The following is a 26,732-nucleotide window of genomic DNA, read 5'->3' as shown; positions in this document are numbered from 1 at the left end:
AGCCTCCCGTTTTGTTGGGTATCGCTAAAGGGGTTTTAAATCCTTTACTTACCTACTGGGTTCGGCCGGCCCCATCATCTAAAATTGTCTTTCACCTTCTGCAAGCACCTGTTCAAATTGTTAAACCAAGACTTGACTGCATCTACTAGAACAGTTTGATCCTGGGCACCTTGCGTTGTAACATTGACTCTGGCACAGGCCCATTGACTGGCCAAATCTGTTACGACTGCCTTCTCTAGATTGCTTCTCACGTAGAAATGTGTTGATGCACCCAACTCTTATAACCACCTTTTTGCTTCCCTTTTTAAACTTGTGAAGTGCCATTTTGCTTGGTTTTCACCTCAGCATTGCATATGCTAAAGTACTGCCTTGCCTAACTTGTTCACAATCTACTTGTAAGTGTTGCTGGTGTGTTAAAGAGTCTAAACTTGTCCTTTCCCTCCCTTCAGAGAAATTGTTAGAGTGCCGTTTATGCTTGGTTTACACTGCCATTTTGCTCAGTTTTCACTCTTGCTCAAACTGGTCTACAATTTAAATAGGGAGTTGTGTATACTTTTCTTGACTGATTTAACTTGCTTTAATAATAGGGATGTGTGTGTGAACATCAGTGTGTAAAATATATATATTCTTTTTGATACAAAGCTTTGGTCAGCGTTTCCTTGATCCATAGTACTGAAGCCCTAATGTGTCAACCCTGAATACTGCTCATCTCCCTCTTGAGATAAGTCTGACTGCTTAGCCACAGCTACCAACTAAATCTTTGTGGTACAGACTGATACCAAAGGGGATTTCTTGCATATACCTGTAGTATTAATCTTCTGTAGTGCTCCCTAAGGGAAATGCACAGCCTTCTGCCTAACACCCCCTTAGCCTGAGCAAGAGCTTTAACACTACCCCCAGACTTATTGATGTAAACCTGCAGGCCATGTGCTTCCAACTTCCTTGAAGCACTCAAAATGGCTGCTTTTGCTCTTAATGGGGTGAATGCGATTTCTACAAAGTGTGGATCTTGTGCAATAGGAAAGGATACATTCCCAATATCATTTGAGGAGAGGAGATACAGATCATTCACTTTCTTTTTTTACAAATCCCCAAAATCACTGTTCTGTTCAGGGATTTATGTAGTCTGGTATTCGTTAAGAGTCTTAACCAGACCCTTGGAACAGCAAAATCCTTGATGTTTTCAGAGTCATATGTAATAGCTAGAAACTCGCTTGCGAGCGTGGTTTCCACAGAATCCACTTGAACAGTTTGTGCTAATATTGTAGATTATTTCCCCTTCCCATCTGGAATGCCAGGTATTTTGGATAAAGTATCCTGGACTGAGATTATATTTGGTAAAGGACATTGACTATCTGTTCCCACCAAACTTCTTTCCGGTTTGCCACCTGCTGCCAGGAAGATAGGGGCTAGCTTTAACACTGCTCCCATCTGTGATGCCCCAGTCTTACATGTCTCATGGGTCTCCTTAGATGAAGATTTCTTCTGCAAAAAGATTGGGGTCCATTTTACATTCTCTGGTATACATCCCTGTTAGGCAGAATCCTGTGCAGTGCCCTTAGGGACCACTACACACAATTAAGACTACAGGTGGCAATACAAGTTTTACGTTTGGTACAAGCAAGTACTATTATGTCAGAGTGGTAGCAGTGGCGGAGCAGCCAGGCTCATCTCAAGAGTATATGAGCAGTAGCAGAGATTGCACAAAGGGACCACAATTACGGAGACTCAAGCAAACACTGACTCAAGGTTTCAGGTAGACAAATATAAGTACATTCATTTTTAAATCATACGTTATAAACACAACACTTCTATTAAACTTAAACACAAACCACACGTCAAATATACTACAACTAACCAATTCACTTTGCACAGTATGCCTCAAGGTAAGTACCCTGTGTTTGAATGAACCGGTGTTACGAACAAAACACGTTACCCTGAATACAGTTCAGATCACTTTTTGACAGTTCGGGCTACTAAATAAACACGTATCCATGACATGAAATGCTACCGGGCAAAAACACACTTAGCCCCCGAGATACCCAGACGGAGTTGGAGGCAAAAATCACAGGCAATAATTTGGTTAGGCAGACAGAATCGAGAAACACTCGGAGACAAGAGTTCAAACGTCAAAGGACCGAGGCCAGGGTCAAGTGACACCAGAAGCCTGTTGCCGTAGATCACACAGTCAGATAGTTCACGATTCAACGTAGCCAAGAGTACTTCAATATTGTCAATGTTCGGAAGCAAAGGTTATAAGAAGGAGGGAAGACAAGGGCAAGCCTTGGAAATGAAGAAAAAGGGTTCACCCAGTTTCCTCAAGCAGAACACAGTACCTTATTCCAATGGTGCAGCTGGTGCCCTGGCAGTTGTTCCTGTTGGTTTCCTGCAGACCCACGATTCTTGGAGCTTTGTTGTGAAGGACGACGTCTGAAGGGGGTCTGCACCACACAGGGATGAAGCTGGCAGCAGCGATAAGGAATAAAAGGTGCGCTCCTTAAAAACAGGAGAGGCTCTTCAAATGGCTAGCCGGACCACTACAGCTGTGTGCAGCCATTTCAACCAAGGAAGAGGATCTTCTGGCTGTGGAAGATGAGCTGGTTATCCCAACCAGGCTCAAGGGAAGAAGACTCCGGACTGGATCTTCTCTTAGTCGTTGAAGGGTAGATAGCTCAGGACTGCAGCAGGGCTTCACCGGGACGGGATAGTTGCAGCAGCCGTTGTTCGCTTCTCTTCGGTTCCTTGTAGTTCCAGTGGCGACTCTGACTTCTAGCCCAAGAGACCTGCCTTTTATGCGCAAAACCCCCATTCACACAGCCTGGCTGTCAATCACCCAGCAGGGGGGTTGTCCAGCCCGGACAACCACCTCAGCCAACCATGGCAAAGTGCAACTTGGGTTTCCTAGGATATCCTGTGCAGGGGGTGACTATACCCCTCCCACACATTCAGCCGACCTAGACACCCAGGCGTCTGGTGGAGGGCTTCTGAGCAGAAGCCCGCCAAAAGACGGTGAACAAAGGCGACAAACCTAGTTTGCCACGCAAAGTAAAACACAAGAAGGACTTTAACACTTTAACAAAAATAAATGGCGAATAAACCCAACCGGAGCCAAAAGTAAGACGATTTGGTCCAGCGGGTTTATGTTCGAGACTAATATAATAGCCAAGAACAATACCACGTTTAATATAATTGCGGTAGGAAAGTTAGGGTAGATACCACTGCGACCAGCCAAGTCTAAATGTTAAAAGAGCAAAACAATGTTCTAGGAGGTACAGATAAAAAGGGATATGAATTAACCTTTTCCAGTACTCCATGGAAGATGGGGTGTACTGGATCTGTGGTAGATTGACTAAGTAAAGTTAATGGCAACTTTACCCTTTTCTGGGGGACTGTAGTCAGCCTCAGAAATGGAGTCGGGGGAAGTATCAACTACAACCCTGTGCCACGGCACTGAAGGTGCTGGGTGACACACAGAAAGAAGGGGGCTACTGAAGTGGTGTACTTCAGAGTCCACAATCATAAAAACAGAGAAATACACATGCGAAACCATAGGTAAGAGTGGGGGAAAAGCTCACACTCTTACCAAGTGGAAAAAAATAAACTCCAGAAGTCCAGCAAAGCTGCTGGGGGACTCACTAAGTGAGGGAAATTAGCCATAAATGAGAATTGTCCCTAACAATACCCCCCTGCGCCCCCTTGATTGAAAATGGCTGGACCACCAGCACTCTGAAGTCTGGAGTTGATGCTGCGCACTGACTCTTTTGAGCCTCTCGATCATTTCCCTGAGAATCTCTCAGGCCTGTTCACAGGCATATACTCACTCTTGTTACTTCGATGTTATCGTCTATTGACTCACACAAAGCAAAATGTCACTTTGTTTTGAGCGTTTCTCCACCTTGCCCACCCCATTAATTTTCGAGGGCAGTGACGGGGCCTTTGGTGAACTACTTGAAATTTCCCCAGTTCTTCCCTCTGGGCCTTTGTTGCTTAGATCCTTTGATGGTGAGGTCTCCTTTACTTGCGGACCAGTACTAAAAGCAATGGTCCCGAATTTTGTATTTTTCCGTCTTTTATGATTTCTCTTCGATCTTAGTTGAGAGGTTCTGGAATTTGTTTTCCTTCCTGCTTGATGTTTTCTTAGCTTCCAGCGGCCTCTGTAGCTCTGGGATAGGGCAGGCTTCCAGTGGGAGTCAGTGACTGACTGTTTCACTGAGATAATCTCCGGCTCAATGAATTGAGTTTCTGCCTGGGCTTCCAACCCTTCATCCCCTGTGTTAGCTAGCCTTCAGAACTCCTCCGATGTAGATTCCGAGAAGGGGGGCATCATCAAAACATTGATTTAGGGCAGTTGTACCCTCATCTCTTTCTCAGTGCTGCTGTTGCCCTGCTTTCAGAAGATACATTGTTTCGTCTCTGCCTTTGTTGAGGCAACTGCCCCCTGCTGTAAGGAGGAAATAACTAGGCCTTGCTTGACCAATTCGAGATCGATTTCTCTAAGGGAGGAAGCTATATTAACATTAATAGCCGAACCCAACCTCACCAAGGTAGACTCGCATTTGGCTGTCTCGTTTGTGAGCTCTATCATTATGCCTGCTTGCGCCTGCACTTCTGATTTTAGCAATTTGTACACGGACACAAGAGAGTTTAATACAAAATGCAAAGCCTTTAGGGTGCCCCCATTTAAATCCTCTGCTACTGGCGACCCTTCATCAGCTAGATCATCCTATGCCGAGAGCTTTTCGGGCACAACTTCCATAGAGGGCACTTCCAGTTCAGAAAATACAGGTTTCTGGCTCCGATATGCGACAGGGATTGAGCCTTCTCCAATGTCGAGGGAAATGGATCCCTCTGCTGACTGTTGGAGTACGTGGCAATGTCCATGGAATTTGTTTCATTCTCCACATCATTTAGACTTTTATTCCTCTTCTTTCCAAAATATTCTTTAATTTTCTTTTGGATTTTTGTAGTGGTCAGTGTATTCTAGCCCCCGTTGCTTTTGCTGTACAAGATCAGATTGGGCATTCTGCCCTACTACTCTTTCTGGAGAGCCACTTTGTGCTCAAGCGTGGACTTGGGCCTGTGTTGATAGTGGACAGTTTTTGGTCAACAAGGCTAAGTCCAATGAGGATTGTTAGGCAGAAACCTGTGCAGTTCCCTTTGGGGCCACTGCAAAAGGTTTAAGACTACAGGTATTGGCAGTAAACCCAATTGGTAGCAATAGAAGTTCCAGTCCCCAAAGCCCTGCTTCGAAAAACAGACCCAGGGGCAATCTAATTACCCCTACCAGTACTTCCACAATATGATGTTTTGTACTGGTTCTGTTCACAATTTAAGACTGGTAAAGTCAATGGTGACTTCACATGCCCTGGGAGACAGTAGTCAGTCCCACGGTATGGAGTCTATGTTTGGGGGTCACTATGACACCCCTGTGTTACTGTACTGAGGGTGCTGTGTAACACTTACCAAAAACACATGAAGAACCCATAGCCCATAAAACATATTACAAAGTCAAAGGACATTCTCAAATCATGCCTAAGAGTGGGAGAAAAAGAGCCTCACTCTTAGCAGGAGAAAAAAAGAAACCCCAAAAATCCAGCAAAGCTGCTGGGGGACTCACTAGGTTTGGGAAAGTAGCCTTAACAGAGAATTCTCCCTAACAAGGATAAAGAGGAAGATCCCATTACTGGATCAACCAGGTAGGAGCCACCCCCTTCGCTTTTTCCAAAATCAGTGTGCTCCGCAGCTTCATACTCACTACTGAATTTGAGCACCTTTATTGTTTCACTATTCAGACCCTTGCCCTATGAATTGTTGCAGCTGTATTCCAACTTTCTAGTGCACACAGAGTGCACCCAGAGTCCAAATAGCTCCAATAGTTACACCAGCTTCCCATTTTACACCACAGCTACTTTAATGTCTTGCCAAAAGCTGCCTCAAACAGAGGCGACAAAGCAACTGAGGTGAATGAAATTGTGGCCTTTTAATCGATTACAGAAACCCACCTCTGTCCGTTCAATTCAAGGATGCTTCCAAGCCTCATCTGCACTACGGCCAAACACTGTACACTTATCGTGTGGGACAAGGGACTCCCGCTCCCCGCTTTAACAGCAGGTCAGCGGGGAGTTGAAACTGCGCCTCCCTCACAAACAAACTCCGGCCGCTTTCAAATCTCTGCAGCCGGATTGGCAGGTCTTGGCTCCCAGGGAGTATACTTCCTAAGTGCTTTCCCCACTGTCTCGTGGCACAACAGCTACCACGGCAATCTCAAGTAGGAAACAGATTTTGAAAAAAGGTTTTATATAGGAATACTTCAGGGGACCCACCGAATGCCTGCACCGTACCCCAACCCAGGAAGAGGATTTTATGGGGCTTGGGAAAACACGAGCGCACACAAGGAACTGACCGGGGAGGAGGGGTTGCTCACTCGCTCTCTGCCGCTCACTGTCTATGGACCTGTGCCACGGCCGACAGCTCAGCTCGAGATAAAATGCGGGTATGGTGCAGACACAAGATGGACACAGCAAATACGAACACGGCCTCTTTCCCCCACTCCAATTCCTCACGAGCAGCTTAGAGAAAAGCACCTCACAGCTTCGAACGAAGCAAGAGAAAGTCAATAAACACTAACACGTACACTCAGATCACAGCCACATCAGACTGTTTTCCACTGCATTCATGAGTCTGGTAAATACCCTGGGGGCTCAGTTAAGGCCAACGGGCAGCACCTTGGTTCTGGAAATGACAGCCCATGATCCTGAAGCATAGGAAGGAGCGATGATGCTGCCAAACTGGGACGTGTAGGTAGGCGTCCTTCAGATCCAGGGAGCACATCCAGTCTCCCTTGTCGAGTGTCTCCGCAATGAGTGCTGGTGTAACCATCTTGGATTTCTGGAGAGGTTGAGGGTGGATAGGTCCAGCACAACTCTCAGGCCAGACTGATATTACTTTTGCATGGTGAAAATCCTGGAATTGAAGCCCAATCCTCTCGGAAGCAGGTACTTCTTCCACTGCTTGGCTCTCAACCATTTCTTTTTGTTAAAGTCCTACTTGTGTTTCACTTTGCGCGGCAAACCAGGTTTGCCTCCTTTGTTCGCCGACCTTTGGCGGGCTTCTGTCCAGTAGCCCTCCTTTGCCGTCTGGGTGTCTAGGTGGGCCAAACGTGATGGAGGAGTTTAGTCACCCCCTGCATAGGGTCTCCTTGGAGACCCAAGTCGCAATTTGTATTGATTGGCTGAGGTGGTTGTCCGGGCTGGACAACCCCCCTGCTGAGCGATTGACAGCCAAGCTGTGTGAATGAGGGATTTTGGCATAAAAGGCAGGACTCTTGGGCTGGAGGTCAGAGTCGCCACTGGAACTATAAGAAGCGGAGAAGAAGACGGCTGCTGCAACTCCTGAGTCCCGGTGAAGCCCTGCTGCAGTCCTGAGCTATCTCCCCTTCAACGACAGAAGATCCAGTCCGGAGTCTTCTTCCCTTGAATCTGGTGGGATCAACCATCTCACCGTTCTACAGCCAGAGAATCCTCTTCTGGGTCGAAATCGCTGCACGAAGCTGTAGTCGTCCGGATAGTCATCGGAAGAGCCCTCTCCTGTTGTAAAGGTACGTACCTTTTATTCACTGTTGCTTTGCTGCTGCTGGCCTCATCCCTGGGTAGTGCAGAACGCTCCAGACGTCATCCTTGTCCCCACGACTGAAGCTTCAGGAACCGTGAGTCTGCAGGAACTACCAGGAATAACTGCCGTAGCACCAGCTTTCTTCATTTGAATACTGTGTCCACTTGGCCGTTCTCTCCGTCCGACCTTGAGGAATCGGGGTGGACCATTTTCCTTACCGAAGGCTTGTCCATTCTTCCTTCGCTCTTATAACTTTTGCCTCCCTTTGACAATATTCAAGTACTCCTGGCAACGTTAATCTTGAACTGTTTTGATTGTGTGAACCTTGACAACAGAGCCCTGCTCCATTTGACACAGGCACAGGCCTATTGACTTTATCTGTCTCTTAGAATACGTCCTCTGATTCAAGTGCCTTGACAAAAGTATTGCCTATGATTTTTATCCACCTTTCCTTGGTTTTTATTCAATGTGCTAAATGGGTTTTGACTACGGTTACAATTCTCCCCGCGGGTACGCTTTTCTTTCGTAAGACCGAACTGTCATTACTGTCAAAAAGTGAGCGCTGCTTAACCCCCGGTAATGTCTTTTGTTTTACAACACCGGTCTGTCAAATCCTAATGTACTTACCTTGAATTGACCTGAACCAAAGGAATTGGTTGTGTGTGGTATATTTAGAGTGTGGTTTTGTTTAATAGAAGTGAAGTGTATTGTGAACAGATGGTTTAAGAATAATGTACTTTTATTTTTTAACCAGAAACCTTGAGTCAGTGTTGATTTTTGCCAACTCTTGTGTTAATTCATGTGCTAAGTGTGTTTGACTACAGTAACATTTCTTCTCGCGGATACGCTTCTCTTTCGTAAAACCGAACTGTCATTACTGTCAAAAAGTGATCACAAAACAACCCCCGGTAACGTCTGTTTCACAACACAGGCATGTCAAATCCAAAGGTACTTATCTGGAATTTTTCTGCACAAGGGGAATTGGTTGTGTGTAGTGTATTTAAGTGTGGTTTTAATTTAATAGAAGTGAAGTGTTTTGTGAACAGATGGTCTAAAAATAAACGTACTTTTACTTTTTAACCAAAAACCTTGAGTCAGTGTTTGCTTGAGTCACAGTAATTTTAGTCCTTTGTGTAATCTCTACTACTGCTCATTTGCCCTTGAGGTAAGTCTGGCTGCTCACCCATTGCTACCACGTTTTCTGTGTAGTATGGGCTTGTACAAAAGGTGACATTTTACTACTACTTGTGGTCTTAATTGTGTGTAGTGGTCCATAAGGGCACTGCACAAGATTCTGCCTAACAGAACTGATCAGTGCCCCCAAAACATTACTTGAACAGGTGGAGGAGGCAAAAAATGCTTCACATATAGTTAAGCCAGGAGCAACAAGGGGCCAAGGGAACCCCAAAAAATAGAATTCTTTCTAAAGACCACTGTTTCAGTTTTAGGCATTTTCTTGACCAGACGGATTTTGTTGGAAATCCCCAGGGAGTCGATCATTGTGTGTACTCTGTACACAGATTACAGGAGTATATGTGGCCTTTTACTTTTAATAAATAAACTGTTAGGCAGAAACATGTGCAGTTCCCTTAGGGACCACTGCAAAAGGCTTAAGACTACAGGTGTTGGCAGTAAACCCAATTGGTAGCAGTCTGTAATTAAAAATGGAGGGAAAAGGCAGAAATAGGAACATACACAATACCAACACTTTAGGAGAACCAGAGCAAGTCAGAAAAGGCAGAATCTACTGAGGAGCAAGAAAGTCATAGGCACGGCCCACTCTTGAAGAGAGCAAGGCGGAATGTGTCCAAGTTCACACAGTTGAATAGTACTTTTAAAGAGTTGTTGCAAAGAGTTCAAAAAGGGTTGGCTCAAGTTAGGAAAAGTTAGTTAGTAGGTCCAAAGTCACCCCAGGATGGAAAGTCAAGGATTTACGGGACACCTTGAACAGTCTGTTGCAAGGGAGACCAGGCGGGACTCAGTACCTGAAATGGTGAGAAAGCTCCAGCGGGGGCAGTTGTTCCTGACAGAGGTTGCAAGTCGGTGCTTCGTCCAGGGGAAGAGGCGATCTCGACCTGGAGGAAAGCTGAAGGTCGTTGCACTGCCAGGGAAGAAACCAGCCCTGGAGTTTCTCGGTTAAAAGGTACTATCCTTTTATTCGCAGTAGTGGTGAAGCGTGGCTATCCGGCCGCCGGGGTGCTTGGCACGGGCGATTCGACCACAAGACGATCCAGGAAGGCGAAAAAGAGGGCGAACTGGTTATCTCCACCAGCTCAGAGCAAGAAGACTCTCCGGGATGAAGATCTTCTCTGTCGTTGGGAAGTGGTGAGACGGTTCAGCAGGGCTCCACCGGTGGTGTCGTCGTTGCAGGTCGGCTCAGCTTCTCCCGCTTCGGATTCTTTGGTCCTGTGGCGACTTCTGGAGTTCCAGTCCACAAAGCCCTGCTTTTATGCAGAAAACCCCCATTCACTCAGCCTAGCTGTCACTCAAACATGCTAAGTGGTGAGCCGGGCGGCTCACCACTGGGCCAATCACACAAGAGTGCGACTTGAGTTGCTGAGGCAACTCAGTCCAGGGTGCCTAAACCCCCCCTCCCACACATCCTGTAGACCCAGACAGAGTGGCACCACTTTTGGAGGCTTCTGTGAAGAAGCCCGCCAAAAAGTGGAACAAAGGGCTCCACTTGGGCTGGAGTTTCAGAGGCGAACACAAACACCATTTTAAAACAGAGTCCTGGCAAAAAGACCCAACCGGGGAATAAATATTAAATAAATAACCCGGTGGTATCTTTAACATTGCACCAAAAAGTGGTGCGTTTAAAATAAATGGGAAAATCCTATAGGAAATATTCCGGTGGAATATTTCGTGTGGTAACCACTGCCACCAGCCAGAAACTCGACAAGAGGGGACTGCACAGTGCCCCCTCGAAAAACAGACCCAGGGGCAATCTAATTACCCCTACCAGTACTTCCACAATATTATGGTTTGTACTGGTTCTGTTCCCAATTTAAGACTAGTAAAGTCAATGGTGACTTTACATGCCCTGGGAGACAGTAGTCAGTCCCAGGGTATGGAGTCTATGTTTGGGGGTCACTATGACACCCCTGTGTTACTGCACGGAGGGTGCTGTGTAACACACTTACCAAAAATACATGAAACCCTATGGAGTAAAAGACCCCATAGCCCATTAAACACATTACAAAGTCAAAGGATCTCTCAAATCATGTCTAAGAGTGGGAGAAAAAGAGTCTCACTCTAAGCAGGAGAAAAAAATAAACCCCAAAAATCCAGCAAAGCTGCTGGGGGACTCACTAGGTTTGGGAAATTAGCCTTAACAGAGAATTCTCCGTAACATAAACAAGCTGGAACACTGTCAACCACTAAATGGTAAATGCATACATATGAATTTAAAACTGATTCAGAAGAGAAGCAGGATGTTTTGGCACAGCTTCTTTGCTGCAGATCCCTTGTTTGCATACCCTGTTGCCATCGGCCAGCAGGGACCTATCGGTGCAGGTGAAATGGGCACATAGAACAAAATGAGGTGTGAGGAACATGCATCCGAAAGCAAATTAGAGAGGGAAGTAATTTATTCTTCTAATGGATTCCTTATCTATGATAGACTCCCAAAGCAGCACGTAAATCTGAAAGAGTGAGGAAGCAAGACCACCACCTAAACCAGAAAACTCGGGAGGATTGCCCTACCAAGCCAGGCATCTGGGCCTGCAAGGGAATCCAAGCAGTAATGCATAGCAAACGTGTGCAAAGAAGGCCCCTGGCAAATATCAAGGACAGGAATTCCCCCTCTGCAGGGCAGAGGTGGCAGCCACTGCTCGGGTAGAATGATCTGCGAGACCCTCTGGCACATCAGTTTCAGCCCTGAAGCCTGCTCCTGGCTCCAGTGTGTCTGGAAGGGCAGGAAGTGAGGGAGGTTCCCCAAACTCCCCTGTTTGTCTCCAGGAGTGCCTGAAAGAAACCAGTCCTGATTGGCCGGCTGGCTGTCCTGAAAGGCCAGCCACCCTATTGTTTGATTGACAGCCTAGACAGTCGATGACTGGGAAACCTGCTTAAAAGGCAAGGGTTTTGGGACTAGAGGCAGAGTCTACCACTGGAAGAAACATCTGAACAATAAATCATGAAGAGAAGCCTCCTGCAACGCCCTGGACCTTGAATTGCCCAGTGAAGCCCTGGCTGCTGTGCTGACCTTTTTCACAGCCACAGAGAAGCTCCGGACTGAACGACTTCTCCCCTTGGGCTAGTGGCACTAACTAGCCCGTGACAAACTCCACTTTGGCGCAATCCCAGACTTGCTGTGCCTCTCCAGTCTTGCAGAAGCCCAATGCCAGGGGTTGAGTGTCCATAACTGAGTGCCAACGTCGTCCGCAGAACAAATCCAGCTAAAATCTCCAGAAGCCTCCCAACGACACCCAGAAGCAGAAAATCCCGATCCAGTGTCCCGCTTCACCAGCGTCCCCCTGCACCAGCATCCAGGACCGATTGAGCACAAGGAAAGTCCAACCGGAGACATTAGTTTTGCAACAGTGCTGTTTGCGAGGTGCTAAAACACTGAAGAACTGCTGAATCAAAAAGGAACCTCCCTCCCCCACCCCCGAGTGGCTGTCTGATCACTGAGCCTCCCCTCTGCCTTGTGGACAAAGGTGAATATCTTTGCTACCCTTTCCCAGAGGGCCTTTGGTGCATGGACTGGCACGAGCCGCAGTCTTGGGTGTCGTGGACCTTGCCCAAGTAGTGCAAACAGATCCGGTGTGAATTCAAGACCGACATCTGCCAGCTGCAATCCGCAGAATGCTTGAATCTCGACTGACGGTAGGCATGGCGGAGAAGAGAGAAAAAAAAAAAGTTGCCCATGACGAGCGTGTTCCTGATTAACAGTGCAAGGCAAAATGGTTTAGGGCGCAGCACCACTATATTTACTGGCCTCAACGTCATATCCCGTGCAGGGCACGTAGAGCCATCGGACAGAGCTGATGAAGAGCCGCAGTGCGCCCGTGCGGAAGAAAAGTTTCAGGAGAACAGCTGTGCTGGAATAGGGATAGCATAGATTAGGAATCCTCTGTAGGAAAGAATCCATTAGAAATCCCAACTTGCCAAGATCCAAACCCGGGTCTCTCACCTTCAAGGCAGGGCACTTCGACACACAACGATAATTAGCTCATAGCTTGGAGGTGTACAACTTTGATATTGACCCTGTAACCATACATATACACATGGTTCAAATGCCAGGTAGTGCAGCTGTACATTTTGTTTTAATGTATGCCAGATTTAAGCATCCATTTGGCATGAGGGAATTTTAGGCACAGCTGCTCAAAGTAAACAGCTGTGCCTAGATCAACCACGTGCCAAATGATTGTCGAATTGGCCATCTACTGTGGCCGCGCCAAAAGGGGCTCTACCAAAAAATGACAAGTGACAAAAGGCTTGCATCAAAACAGGACGCACAGATTCAGAAGTTCCAGCAATACATACAACATTGTTAGGGTGTCCCTGTATCGACGTATCAAAGAAATGTCTCAAAGGGGTGCGGTGAAGTGAAGCAGAGTAGAGCTGCCAGCAAATATCAAGAAAGAGGCAAAAGACAAGTCAATTTCCTTCCGAGAACGTGCAACAGCTAAACCATTAATTGCGCTGTACTGTTGTGATGAATAGTTCAAACACCCAAAATTCAGGAATATTCCCTGAACACAATGGCAAGTGGATGTAACAGTGAAGTAACATGCATAGCAGAGGATGTTCAAAGACCTAAATTCATGTAGGTTCCGGTAAGGAAGGTATCTGAATCAGAGTAAAGGTTTGAAAGTCATGGACGATTTGGCAATTTCTAGTCATGATGGAATGGAAGAGCAATGCTCACTGTAAATCACCTTCAAGAATATTAATGCTGGGACCAGTCATGTTTCTCCCCACCCAATAAACCCCAACCCACCTTCACCCACCTAGTTCTCAAACGTATTATCTTAACAGATATTTGCCCTTTTCAACTGTGGAGCACAAGGCACCACCAAGTTTTCCTCAAAAGCACAAAGAGATCAACTTACCTTCATGACAAGTTCAGAGAACTTTGGTGAACTGGCTGTGGATAGTAAGCTGTCCTGAAGCAGCACTAGCAGGGCACTGCAAACAAAATAAAATACAACAAATAAACTACAATGAATGTGATCAATAGACAAGAATGGGCTTTTGTGCTAAAACCATAGCTTTATACAAGAATAGTAAAGCCCCAAGATATAGAACCTGATGTAAGCGATCTTGTAGTACTTTAAGTCTGCCTGCACAACCAGGGCACACTTCCTCAGTGGGATGGGGACAACAGACAGTTTAACAAGCTACAGGCTAGTTTCAGATGGTTGCAGCGCTCTGTACTTTATCTATTGGTGCAGATGAATAAGAACGTTTTTGTGCGTAGAGCAGGTATATATTACTCATAGAAGTTTCTGATAAGGTTCTACAACAGTGTCTAGTGTTCTCAGGGTCAATGCATGACCCTAGATGTAGAGTACAACTAGAGCTCAAGTGTGCTGCATTCTAGCCTGCTCAGAATTTGAATGACCATGATGCTGCGATTAGTTGTCCACACGATGAACAGATGGTAATGGGATCCTATAAGAAAGCTGGGATTAGACAGCTTTGTCACTTTGCGGAACCCCTGGATATCGAGTTACCAAATGTAACTGAGTTCTCTTGATTCTAGAGTCAGTTCTAAAGATATTGAGGTTCAGGACACTGCAGAAGTTGGAGGTTTCCGGCCAGTGACCGTCCGTCAAGCCAGCCAAGCGTGTATGCGTGCGGCAAGCCAGCCAAGCAAGCTTCCGGGTAGTCAGCCAAGCAAGCGTGTGTGCGTGCGTGCCTCCAGCAAGCCAGCCAAGCAAGCGTGCGTGCGTGCATCCAGCAAGCCAGCCAAGCAAGCGTGCGTGCCTCCAGCAAGCCAGCCAAGCAAGCATGAGTGCCTCCAGCAAGCCAGCCAAGCAAGCGTGCGTGCGTGCCTCCAGCAAGCCACCCAAGCAAGCGTGCGTGCGTGCCCCCAGCAAGCCAGCCAAGCAAGCGTGCGTGCGTGCTTTCCCCCAGCAAGCCAGCCAAGCATGTGTGCGTGCGTGCCTCTGGCAAGCCAGCAAAGCAAGCGTGCGTGCGTGCGTGCCTCCGGCAAGCCAGCCAAGCAAGCGTGCGTGCCTCCGGCAAGCCAGCCAAGCAAGGAAGCGTGCGTGCCTCCGGCAAGCCAGCCAAGCAAGGAAGCGTGCGTGCCTCCGGCAAGCCAGCCAAGCATGCATGCGCGTGTGCGTGCATGCGTCCGGCAAGCCAGCCAAGCAAGCATGCATGCATGTGTGCGTGCGTGCGTCCGGTCAAGCCAAGCATGCATGCGTGCGTGCGTGCGTGCGTGCAAGCCAGCCAAGCATCCGTCCAGCCAGCCAGCCAAGCGTCCAGCCAGCCAGCCAAGCGTCCGTCCAGCCAGGCAGCCAGCCAGCCAGCCAAGCGTCCGTCCGTCCGTCCGTCCAGCCAGCCAGCCAAGCGTCCGTCCGTCCGGCCAGCCAAGCGTCCGTCCGTCCGGCCAGCCAGCCAAGCGTCCGTCCGTCCGGCCAGCCAGCCAAGCGTCCGTCCGTCCGGCCAGCCAGCCAAGCGTCCGTCCGTCCGGCCAGCCAGCCAAGCGTCCGTCCGTCCGGCCAGCCAGCCAAGCGTCCGTCCGTCCGGCCAGCCAGCCAAGCGTCCGTCCGTCCGGCCAGCCAGCCAAGCTTCCAGCCAGCCAGCCAAGCGTCCGTCCAGTCAGCCAAGCCACCATCCAAGCATCCAGCCAGCCAAGCGTCTGAGTAATTCATTCATATGTTACACATTTTCCAGCACCAAGGGTGACGTCTTTTGAGGTCAGTATAACACTTATTTTGTATCACCTTTGCAGTATTGAGTTATAATGGTATGGTAATGTTTATTTATGTACACCTATACACAGGAAAGTGTTTCAAAGCACTCAAGGCGGGTGGGAACAAAGGGAAAAAAACAGTCGCTCAGAGCCCTTGAATTTCTGAGATAACGGTCTGCCCAGGCAGATTAAGTGACTATGATACATTTAACAGTTTAGATACAGCAAATAGGCCAGGACAGCAATTCTGCTTTTTTTCAAGTGCACATTAAGGGGTGAAGACAAGGGAGAACAGACGGAACGATCTTCAGGCAGGGCTGTATACCGATCGTGCAAGTGCGGGCATGGCAAGGGAGGGGCAGGGGACCAAGTGCACCCAGTCGGTAGAGACTGATGAAGTATGGAGAGAGAAGCTCTAAAGGATTTATTACAAGTGCAGTGAGGGGGTGGGCTGCAGGGCACTGAGGCAAGTGCAGGACTAGCAGGGGTGCCTGGGACCTGCGAGACTGAGTTACGTCAGGCAGCCAGTCAGTAAGCTGAATGGAAAGGAAGGAGTGAAGGAAGAGCAGAGAGCTAGGTTAGCAGGCTAGGGTAAGAGAAGGAAGAGGAAGGTCTTGAGGAGTTTCCAAAACTTAATATCGGGCTCAAGACAGAGGATGGCAGGGAGGCTGTTCCAGAGGTAAGAGCCTGCAGAGGAAAGGGATCTCCCTCCAAATCTCGGCTTGTAGAACCGACTCACTCGCAGAAGGTTGGAGGTAGGTGAGCGGAGGGCTCGAGAGGTACAGTATTTAGGAAGGCAACATTGAAGGTTAGTAAGTCCCAGGCCCCAGAAAGCCTTGTGGACAACGCAGAGGGTCTTGAATTTGATGCTTGCAGCCACAGGGAGCCAGTGAAGAGATTTCAGCGCCAGGGAGATGCTGTCCCTGGGCTTGAGGCAAAGGATAAGTCTTGCGGTTCGGTTCTGGATGAGTTGCAGAAGCAGGGAGATTCAGGAAGAGGCTGTTCCAGTAGTCCAGCCTAGAGAGAACCAGGGCTCTGGAGGCAGTGAGCTGGCTGGGGGGGGGGGGAGTGAGAAAAGGTAGAGTGCCTCTGAGGAGGTGTAGTTGATAGTTAGACCTTTTTGAGATGTCAGAAATGTAAGAGGAGATGGAGAGAATGGAGTCAAGGATAACCAAGGTTTTTGGCATCATAGGTGGGGGTGGGCACAGGGCCAAGGGTGGCCAGCCAGAGTGAGAGGGGGGAAGCGGGAATAGGGGTCGCAATGCAAACAATCTCAGTTTTACTGGCATTGAAACCAAGATCATTTGCAGCACACCATGACTGAAAAGCGAACTGTCAGGCATGAGTGAGGAGGAGGCGGCGGCTGACGGTAGCCTGAAGGATAGTTGCATCTCATCCGCATAACACTGGAAATTAGAGGTGAAAGTGGCAATCACACATGCCAGGGTAACCATTTAGACGTTGAAGAACCATGGGGATAGCTTAGAACCAGAGGAACGCCGCAGGTTGAGAGGGTGATAGTCGAGAGAAAGGTACCAGGTTCGACCAGGGATGGGCAGTCGGGAGAGAAGAGAGGTTAACCAAGCCAGAGCCTGACCTGTGATTCCCAGGTTGTCACTAAGTCATCAGATCAGGATGTTGTGGTTAACCGTGTCAAAGGTGGTTGAGAGATCAAGGAGAATGAGGTCAGAGGGAGTGTTAGTGCCAAGATTTGAGAGCAGGTCTTCACAGGTATTCAGAAGAGCAGTTTCCGTGCCTCTAGATGCTCTAAAGCCAGATCGATGGTCGTGGAAACAACTGATTGATTCTGTGTGGAGGTTTAGCTGAGAGATAGCCAGCTTCTCCAGGTGTTTGCCCAGGATAGGAGCGAGATCGGGCGGTAGTTTGACAGAATGGAAGGGTCAGCAGAGGGTTTCTTGAGCAGAGGATGTAAAAGGGAGTGCTTGAGAGCAGTTGAGAAAACTCCAGTGGAAAAGGAGAGGTTGCAAAGGTCGGCCAAGGCTGGTGCGCGGGAGTCAATGTTGTCCTTGATGGTTTTGTAAGGGCAAGGGTCCACTTACTTGGATGAGGCCTTCATAGACCGGACATGTCTGGTGACCTCATCAGGTGTGACGGGAGAGAGAGGAGAGTGGAAGTGGGGCCAAGGGAGGCAGAGGTGCAGGTGTGTGCTGTGGTGTGGGGGGGGAAGGGAGTTGGGGATGTCTTAGGTTTTTGTAGTGAAGTGTTTCTGCCAGGGCAGAGGAGGGAAGGAACAAGTTACTTACCTGTAACTGTTGTTCTCCAGCATGGGTCTGGCATGGATTCACATGCTCATGAATATTCCCTGTCAGGCTGGGAATCCTTGGTACAGAAAAAAAAAAAATCAGTATCAGTTTCGTTTCTGATCTGTCTTTCCTAGTAGTAACTGATCTCTGGGTCATACTGCTCACAGCCTATGACTGCCCTCTCCCTAAGCCCCGCCTCCGGCAGCCATCCTCAGATTTGGTAGCACGTAAAGTGGCAGTATGACCAAGTGAAGAGCCGCAGAGGGGTAGGCGGGAGGGTTTGCATGTGAATCCATGCCAGACCCATGCTGGAGAACAACAGTTACAGGTAAGTAACTTGTCACTTCTCCAGCATGGGGTCTGGCATGGATTCACATGCTCATGAATATAAGATTACATAGCAGTACACACATGCACAACCACGGGAGGTGGCGAAAGGCTCGACATTAAGCAATAACTCAACATTAAGCAACTCTTACCTCCTCATCAGGCCCTTCAGACGAACAGATTGCGCAGCACTGCTTGGCCGACCCTGTACTCATCGACGCAGTAGAATTTCGTGAAGGTGTGCGTCGACCTCCACGTAGCAGCCCTGCAGATGTCCAGCAGGGGCACACCAGACAAGAACGCCGAGGTAGTGTTAGGGAGAATTCTCTGTAAAGGCTAATTTCCCAAACCTAGCGAGTCCCCCAGCAGCTTTGCTGGATTTTTGGGGTTTATTTTTTTCTCCTGCTAAGAGTGAGACTCTTTACTCCCACTCTTAGACATGATTTGAGGTGTTCCTTTGACTTTGTAATGTGTGTTATGGGCCATGGGGTCTTTTACTCCATAGGGTCTCATGTGTTTTTGATGTGGGTTACACAGCACCCTCCGTGCCGTAACCCAGGGGTGTCGGGGGGTCGCTACGACAGACACCATACCCTGGGACTGACTACTGTCTCCCAGGGCATGTAAAGTCACCATTGGCTTTACTAGTCCCAAATTATGAACAGAAACCAGTACAAATCATCATATTGTGGACGTACTGGTCGGGGCAATTCGATTGCCCCGAGGTCTGTTCGGGGGGTACGTCTCTGTCCCCCCCGATCGAGTTTTGGCTGGTGGCAGTGGATACTACTTTTTATATTCGACAGCAAATGAACAAGTTACTTCTTACCTTGTAACGTTCTTTCGGTGGGATGTTCCTCCGACGTATTCCTTATCTTAGATATCTCTTTCCAGCTTTGCTGGCCTCGGAAATTTTTTCTCTCTAGAGGGCGCTGCGCGTCGACGTCCGCCGAGTCGATGTCCCTCGACAGCCGCCGTATCGACGTCATCCTGCCTATAAAGGCCGAGCGCAGCGTCCGTTGCTCAGTTCTGTTTTGTAGCCCACAATTATTCTTTCTGGACTCAACTAATCACCCTGAAGGAGCGTAAGCTGCAACAACAAGGGAAGTAGTACTGCGGGGATGGATGGGAGGGTCGATAAGGAATACGTCGGAGGAACATCCGATCGAAAGAACGTTACAAGGTAAGAAGTAACTTGTTCTTCGAAGGGATTGTGTCCTCCGACGTATTCCTTATCTTAGATAGGCTCCCATAGCAGTATTCTGTTATTGGAGGTGGGAGTACTGACTTCATGCTTCCTCTTATTGATGAATAGAGTGCAATACTGCCCTTCCAAACCTAGTTTCCTGACTGGAGGAGGAATCCAAGTTGTAAAACCGTGTAAAGGTATGAACGGACAACCATGTGGCAGCCGCACAAATGTCTCGAACCGGCACTCCTCTTTTGAGGGCCGATGAAGCTGCGATACCTCTGGTCGAATGAGCCCTAAGATTTTTCCTGCCAGTTTATAACATTCCCAATGGCTAAAATAATCCATCTGGAAATGGTCTGCTTAGTTATCGGTAGCCCCAGCTTGTGACCTGCGTAGCCTACAAACAGCTGGTCTGCTTGTCTTATCCTAGCCAGTCTACTAATGTAAAAACTTAAAGCCCTTCTTGGGTCCAGCCTGTGTAACCTCTCTTCCTCTTTCCCCGGATGGGGAGGAGGATAGAAAGATGGAAGGGTAATCTTCTGTGTGATATGAAATTCAGAAACCACCTTTGGGAGGAAATTAGGCTTCACTTGCAGAACAACTTTGCCTTTGTGAAAGATTGTATGAGGGGGTTTACAAGAAAGAGCTTGTAACTCGCTCACCCTTCTATCAGATGTAAGTGCTACTAATAAAACAGTCTTAAGGGTAAGAAATCTTAACGAACAAGAGTGGAGTGGTTCAAAAGGTGTGCCCATCAGGAAAGTTAGGACTACATTTAAATCCCATAGGGGAACCTGGAATGGTCTTGGGGGATAAACGTTAGTTAACCCCTTTAGAAACTGTATTACCAAGGGTAACTTGAAATAGGATGGTTCTTCCGCAGTGCGCTTAAAGATGGATAGCGCTGCGAGATAGCCCTTGATGGTGCCAACTTGAAGGCCTGAATTCGCTAAATAAAGTAGGAAGGACAAAACCATTGGTGTACCACATGAAAAGGTATCGATATTCTTTTCCCTACACCAGCTGCAAAATCTGTTCCAACGGCAGCGGTATAAAGATTTTGTTGCTGGCCGCCTTGCCGAAAGCAACACCTCCATAACGTCATCAGGGAGGTCCCAATCCTTGTACCTCAGCCTTTCAGAAGCCATGTGTGAAGGTTGAGGGTTTTGATGTCTGGATGGAGAACCTGACCTCCCTTCTGTGAGAGCAGATTCTCTCTGAGTGGAAGTCGAATTGGAGGGCAGATGGACAAGTCTAGAAGGTCCGGGTACCACGTTCTCCTGGCCCAATCCGGGGCAATTAGGATCATGGTTTTCCGGAATCTTCTCAACCTCCTGATCATTTGAGGAATGACAGGGACCGGTGGAAACGCGTACAGGAGTGGAAACTCCCAGTCCACTATGAACGCGTCTCCCAGAGCTCCTCTCGGGGGAAATTCCCTTGAACAGAACAGATCGCACTTCCTGTTGACACTGGTGGCGAACAGATCCACCTGAGGGGTTCCCCAAAGGGCGAAGATCTCTTGAAGGACTTCCTGAGCTAGTTCCCACTCGTGGGAGACTGTGCTCTGCCTGCTCAGAGCGTCCGCTGTCAAGTTCTTCTCTCCGGCTAGGTGAACTGCCGATAGAGATTCCTTCTTGGATTGCCCAAAACCAGAGCTGCATCGCCTCTCTGCACAGAGGTAGTGATCCTACGCCTCCTCTTTTGTTGAGGTAATGCATGGCCACCGTGTTGTCTGTCATTATCAGGACATTTTTTCCTTGTACAGATGACAGAAAAGCCTTCTGCGTAAGTCTGATGGCCCTCAGCTCTAACAGGTTGATATGTAGTCTGGACTCTGATGGAGACCAACGACCGCTGATGGTCAAGTCGTTGGCGTGGGCTCCCCAACACGTGAGTGAGGCATCCGTGACTACTGTTATCTCCGGCCAAGGTTGCCAAAACTGCTCTCCTTTCAGAATGTTCTCCTGACAGGCCCACCACTGAAGGTCTCGAGCCACCCTGTCGGGAACCTGAAGAAGATCTGTCATTCTCCCTGAGAATTGTGACCACTGAGTTCTCAGTGCCCACTGGAGAGATCTCATTCTCAGGCGAGCCTCTGGCACTCGGAAAATGCAGGATGCCATGAGGCCTAGCAACCTCAAAAAGTCGAAGGCTGGGAGACGTTGGGCATTTTGAAACTTGGTGACCATCTGTAGAATATCTTGAGCCCTCACCTCTGGTGGCGAGGCTTTTCCCAGGGAAGTGTCCAGGATCGCTCCGATTAACTGGAGTCTCTGCGATGGTATCATTTGTGACTTCTTTAAATTGAGGGAGAAGCCCAGTCTGTGAAGGGAGTGGCAAACCTGATCTAGCTGGATCTGAGCTTGTTCCGAAGATACAGCTCTGATCAACCAATCGTCCAGGTAGGGGTAGACGTGAATCCCTTCCCTCCTTAGACTTGCAGCCACTACCGACATTAACTTGAAGATCCTCAGGGTGGAGGTCAGCCCAAATGGCAGCACTCGAAATTGATAATGAGTTGCCAATTGCGAACCTCAGGTATTTCCTGTGTTTGAGATGGATTGGCACATGGAAATAAGCGTCCTGAAGGTCCAGAGATACCAACCAGTCCTGGAACTGAAGGGCCTGAAGGATCTGAGAGAGAGTTACCATCTTGAATTTGTCTTTCCTGAGGAATTTGTTCAATTCTCACAAGTCCAAGATGGGTCTCAGTCCTCCGTCTTTCTTTGGTATGAGAAAGTAAGGGGAGTACCAGCCCTTGTTCCTCTCCGCTACAGGTACAGGTTCTATGGCACCTTTCTCTAGCAGGTCTATAATTTCCTGCAAGAGGAGCGCATCTGGAGCTTTTTGAGGGCTGATCCCCGGTGGATGACTGAGGTATGCGTAGGAGAGGCAGGCAGTAACCCTGGGCAACTGTCTCCAATGCCCAAGCATCTGACGTGATAGCCTGCCATTCCGCCAGATGTTGAGTTAACCTGCCTCCTACAGGTGTCTTGTGAGGGAAGTCCTCAGAGTGGTTTTGGGGCGGCTGATGCAGATGCCGATGGTAAAGAGGCACCTGCTATTGCTGCGGCTTTTGAATATCTACCCCGTCCACCTCGGGTAGTTCTTCTTTGTCCCCTTTGAGCCGGTCGTCCTCTACCTCTTCCGAATGCGGAGTAGAAGCGAAAGGACTTGCCTCTCGCAGAGATTCCTGTGGGACGAAAAGGTGTCTGACGGATTGCAGCGCCTAGGGATTTTGCTGCTGCCTTTTATGTTTGCAGTTTTTCTAAATTGTCATCCGCCTTTTTCCCAAACAAAGAAGAGCCATCAAATGGCATGTTCAAGAGCCCGGCTTGCACATCTGGGGCAAAACCAGACTTTCTCAACCAAGCAAATCTCCTGGTTGTTGTACTTGCCGCCATTGCTCTGCTGATACTGTCAGCCGAATCAATGCCCGTCTGGAGGGATTCGCAATTGGCGTCTTTACCGTCCTTTATGATATTTAGGAACGCCTCCCTTTCTTCTCCCTCCAGCCGCTGTAGAAGCACACTCCCAAAGTGTATGGGTAAATCTATCAAGGGTGCAAGTAGCATCAATAGATTTTAACGCCATGCTACATGCCGAAAAGACTTTCTTAGCCATTGCATCGTATTTTTTATCGTCCCTGTCCTGTGGGACGGTAGGGTAAGCAGTCTTGATGTCAGTAGAAGATGCTGCCTGTGCCACCAGACTTTCTGGGGATGGGTGTTTGGACAAAAACTCAGGGTCTGCAGAAGATACCCTGTAGTTTTTATTTACTGCCGGGATGACATCCGGGGTTTCCCAGTTCGTCATTTTTCTTTGAAGAGCTTTATGAAAAGGTACTACAGGATCCTCCTGTGGACCTTTATCAAGAATATCCGTGAGGTCATCCTGTTGGAAAGCCTGTGAAGGTGTTGACCACCCCATAAATTCTGTAATACTGGCCATTAAGGCTCTATTAGGGGTTTCAGCATGCTCCCCCGGGTCTGGCCTAGCGAACTCCACCTCTGGGGAATGGTCTAAACCACTTGCCTCATGTAAGGAATCATGTTGTTCCTTTAATCTGCGTTCCAATGAGGATAACTCCTCTTGAACTGGGGTTGCAGATCCCTGCAACTCAAATGTCTCTTCTTGGTCAGACAGTTCTCCCTCTTCCATAATTGAGGACATTGTTCTCAATTGGTCTGAACTCACAAAGGGTGTGAAACCCATCTCCAAGGCAGAGGGTGCCAAACTTGTCATAATCAGCCTCGAAAACGTCGATGTCGTCGAAGGCTTCGAACGTGGCGTCTAAAACAAAGGTGGAGGCCTCGAGGTCCTCGATGGATATCGACAATCTCGACGACATCGTCATCGAAGACCTGGGAATGGCCACTGGGTGCGCCGCAACCGTGACTTTCCTTGGCGTCGACGCCGGTGTTGAGGATGGCGTCGAGTCGACAGACCCGTGTGTCGAAGGTCCCTTCGACAACGGCGTCGAAGACACCGACCTCGGCGTCGACGGAACCTTCGTCGACAGCGTCGACGGAACCTTCGAAGAAGGATTCTAGATAGGATTCTTTGCTTTACTCGAGGGTTCGTGGCGCGCTCGAGAAGCTTCCTTCACCGGGTGCTGCGACTCACAGCGTTTTGGACCTTCGGGTCTTTCGACCAGAGCATCGCTCTCGGCAGTCTTCGAGGGGGTCGAGGCCGCTTTCTCGAAGACGCTCATCATATTTTTTCAGAATTCCTCCCATTCAGCCCGGGAACTATGTTTCGTGGGGCAAGGGATTCTCTTAGGTGAAACAGAGGAAGAGGAGGACGAAGAAGGGGATCTTCGGCGTCTCCTTTTCGAGTGCTTCCATCTCGAGGAGTGATGGGACCCGCTTCGAGACCTGGAGCGTGAATGGTGACGAGGAGACGAATGTCTTGACTTCGTCGAGGAAGAAGCTTTAGAAGTGTTACCTTTTTCCAGCTTCCCCCTACGCTCCTTCAGGGCCTTAGCTGTCATGGACATACAGTCCTCGTCCTCCCAAACACCACAGACAGACCCTGTGAGGGTCCGTCAGCGACATCTTTTTTTCCACAGTCTCGGCATTTTTTAAAAGCCGGACCGAGGGGTCGTCGGTTCAGACGAGGAAGCCATCGAGTATGGCTCGAATATCTCGAGGAAAATGGAATAATATCTCTACGAAACTGAGCAACGATATTCTGAGGCACTGAGTAAGCGCGGAAAAACGGAACTGAGCAACAGACGCTGCGGGCGGCCTTTATAGGCAGGATGACGTCGATACGGCGGCTGTCGAGGGACATCGACTCGGCGGACGTCGACGCGCAGCGCCTTCTAGAGAAAATATTTCCGAAAACAGCAAAGCTGGAAAGAGATATCTAAGATAAGGAATACGTCGGAGGACACAATCCCTTCGAAATATCTCTATGGGATTTTCCCATTGTTCGAGGCTACCAACTTTAATTATTTAATTCTTATAGCCTCGAACATACCGCCGGTCGATTTAATTATTAATTCACCGGATGGTATTTTTTTGCCATAACTCGATTCTAAAATGGCGTTTGTGTTCTTTTCTGTGACTCCAACCGAAGTCGAGCCCTTTGTTCCACTTTTTGGCGGGCTTCTCCACAGAAGCCTCCAAAAGTGGTGCCACTCTGTCTGGGTACCACAGGGGGTGTGGGAGGGGGTTTAGGCACCCTGGACTGAGTTACCTTGGTAACTCCAGTCGCACTCGTGTGATTGGCCCAAGTGGTGAGCTGGCCAGCTCACCACTTAGCATGTTTGATTGACAGCTAGGCTGAGTGAATGGGGGTGTGCTGCATAAAAGCAGGGCTTTGGGGTCTGCAACTTCAGAAGTCGCCACAGGACCTAAGAATCTGAGGGAGAAGCTGAGCAGACCTGCAACGATGACACCACCGGTGGAGCTCTGCTGAACCGTCTCACCACTTTTCCCGACGACACAGGAGATCTCCAGTCTGGAGAATCTTCTTCCTTTGACTGGTGGGGATAACCAGTTTTGCCTTCTTTTCACCTTCCTGGAGTATCTTGTGGCCACCTTGCCCGTGCCAAGCACCCCGGCAACCGGAACACCACGTGTTACCACTACCGCGAAGAGAAGGGTAGTACCTTTTAACCGAAGAACTCTGCGGCTGGTTTCTGCCCTGGCAGTGCAACGACCTTCATCTTTCCTCCACGGCGAGACGACCTCTTCCTCTGGACGAAACACCAACTTGCACCCGCTGCCAGGAACAACTGCCCCCGCTGGAGCTTCCTTCACACTTAAGGTACTGTGTCCCGCCTGGCTTCCCTTGCGACAGATCGTTCGGGGTGACAGTAAAGCCTCGACTTTCTAACCTGGGCTGCCCTGGGACAACCTAGCTAACTTTTCCTGACTTTAATTTCATCCTTTTTGTGCGAACTATCTACAAGACTCTTTGGGCATAACCCCACTGTGTGAACCAGGACCCCTTCTGCTTGCTCTCTCCAAGAGTGGGCCTTGCAATTGACTTCCTTGCTCTCCAGTAGAACTCTGCCTATCCTGCCTTACTGTGGTTCTTTTCAAAAGTATTGAAACTTGTGTGCTTCATAACCCTGCCCTTTTCCCTCCCTTTTTTTATAACTTATTAGAGTGCCATCTTATGTTAAGCGCTCACCTCTGTCTGAAAATAAGTGATGTTTCTCACTAAGACTTGTCTATTAAGTAATTAGGGATATATATATATATATATATATATATATATATATATATATATATATATATATATATATATATATATATATATGATAGTGACTGTGTGCTGAATTTACTTACCTCTTTTGTGCTAGTGTGATCTACAAGTGTGTCTTTAAATAAATAATTATATACTTTTACACCAAAGCTCTGGTCAGTGTTTGCTTGTGCTACTGTGTCAATGTACCTATTGTGTATACTCTACATACTGCCTAATTCTTCTTGAGGGAAGTCTGACTGCTCAGCCACAACTACCAAGTGAATCTGTGTGGTACAGACTGCTACCAAGTGGGTTTACTGCCAACACCTGTAGTCCTAAATCTTTTGCAGTGGTCCCTAAGGGAACTTCACAGGTTTCTGCCTAACAGGTAGCAGCGATCGCTCTGGTCGAATGGGCTCTCTGACGGCCGAGCAGCGGTCGGTTTGCCAACCGGTGACAGTGCATGATACAGCCGGAGAGCCATCTGGAAATGGAAGCCTTCGAGAGAGCCTTCCCTTGATTCACCGGCCCAAAGTTCACAAAAAGCTGTGACGTCTTCCGAAAACTATTTGTGCGGTCCACATAGAACTTCAGCGCTCTAGCTACATCCAGCGAGTGCAAAGTCCTCTCGGCCGGCGACAAAGGAGACGGGAAGAAAACTGGTAACACCAAGGGCTCGTTGAGGTGGAAGTCCGACGGCACCTTGGGCATGAAGGAGGGATGCATCCTGAGCACCACCCTCGTGTCGTGAAAAGTCAAGTATGGA

At 48.5% G+C, this 26,732-nt stretch overlaps 1 protein-coding gene across 3 annotated transcripts in view; it reads right to left on the bottom strand.

Annotated features, from left to right (window-relative positions):
• The window catches only part of CKAP5 (cytoskeleton associated protein 5), a 1,593,334-nt gene that overhangs the window by 310,169 nt on the left and 1,256,433 nt on the right, over positions 1-26,732 (bottom strand). For all 3 annotated transcript variants that reach the window (XM_069623197.1, XM_069623199.1, XM_069623198.1), the window contains exon 38: positions 13,668-13,743. In XM_069623197.1, the coding sequence (XP_069479298.1) occupies positions 13,668-13,743 (76 nt within the window). The remainder of the gene's footprint in view (positions 1-13,667; positions 13,744-26,732) is intronic.

This window comes from Ambystoma mexicanum, chromosome 11 (genome assembly GCF_040938575.1).
Source record: "Ambystoma mexicanum isolate Mex_15411 chromosome 11, UKY_AmexF1_1, whole genome shotgun sequence".
Taxonomy (NCBI): domain Eukaryota; kingdom Metazoa; phylum Chordata; class Amphibia; order Caudata; family Ambystomatidae; genus Ambystoma; species Ambystoma mexicanum.
This window is presented reverse-complemented; position numbering and strand designations above follow the sequence as displayed.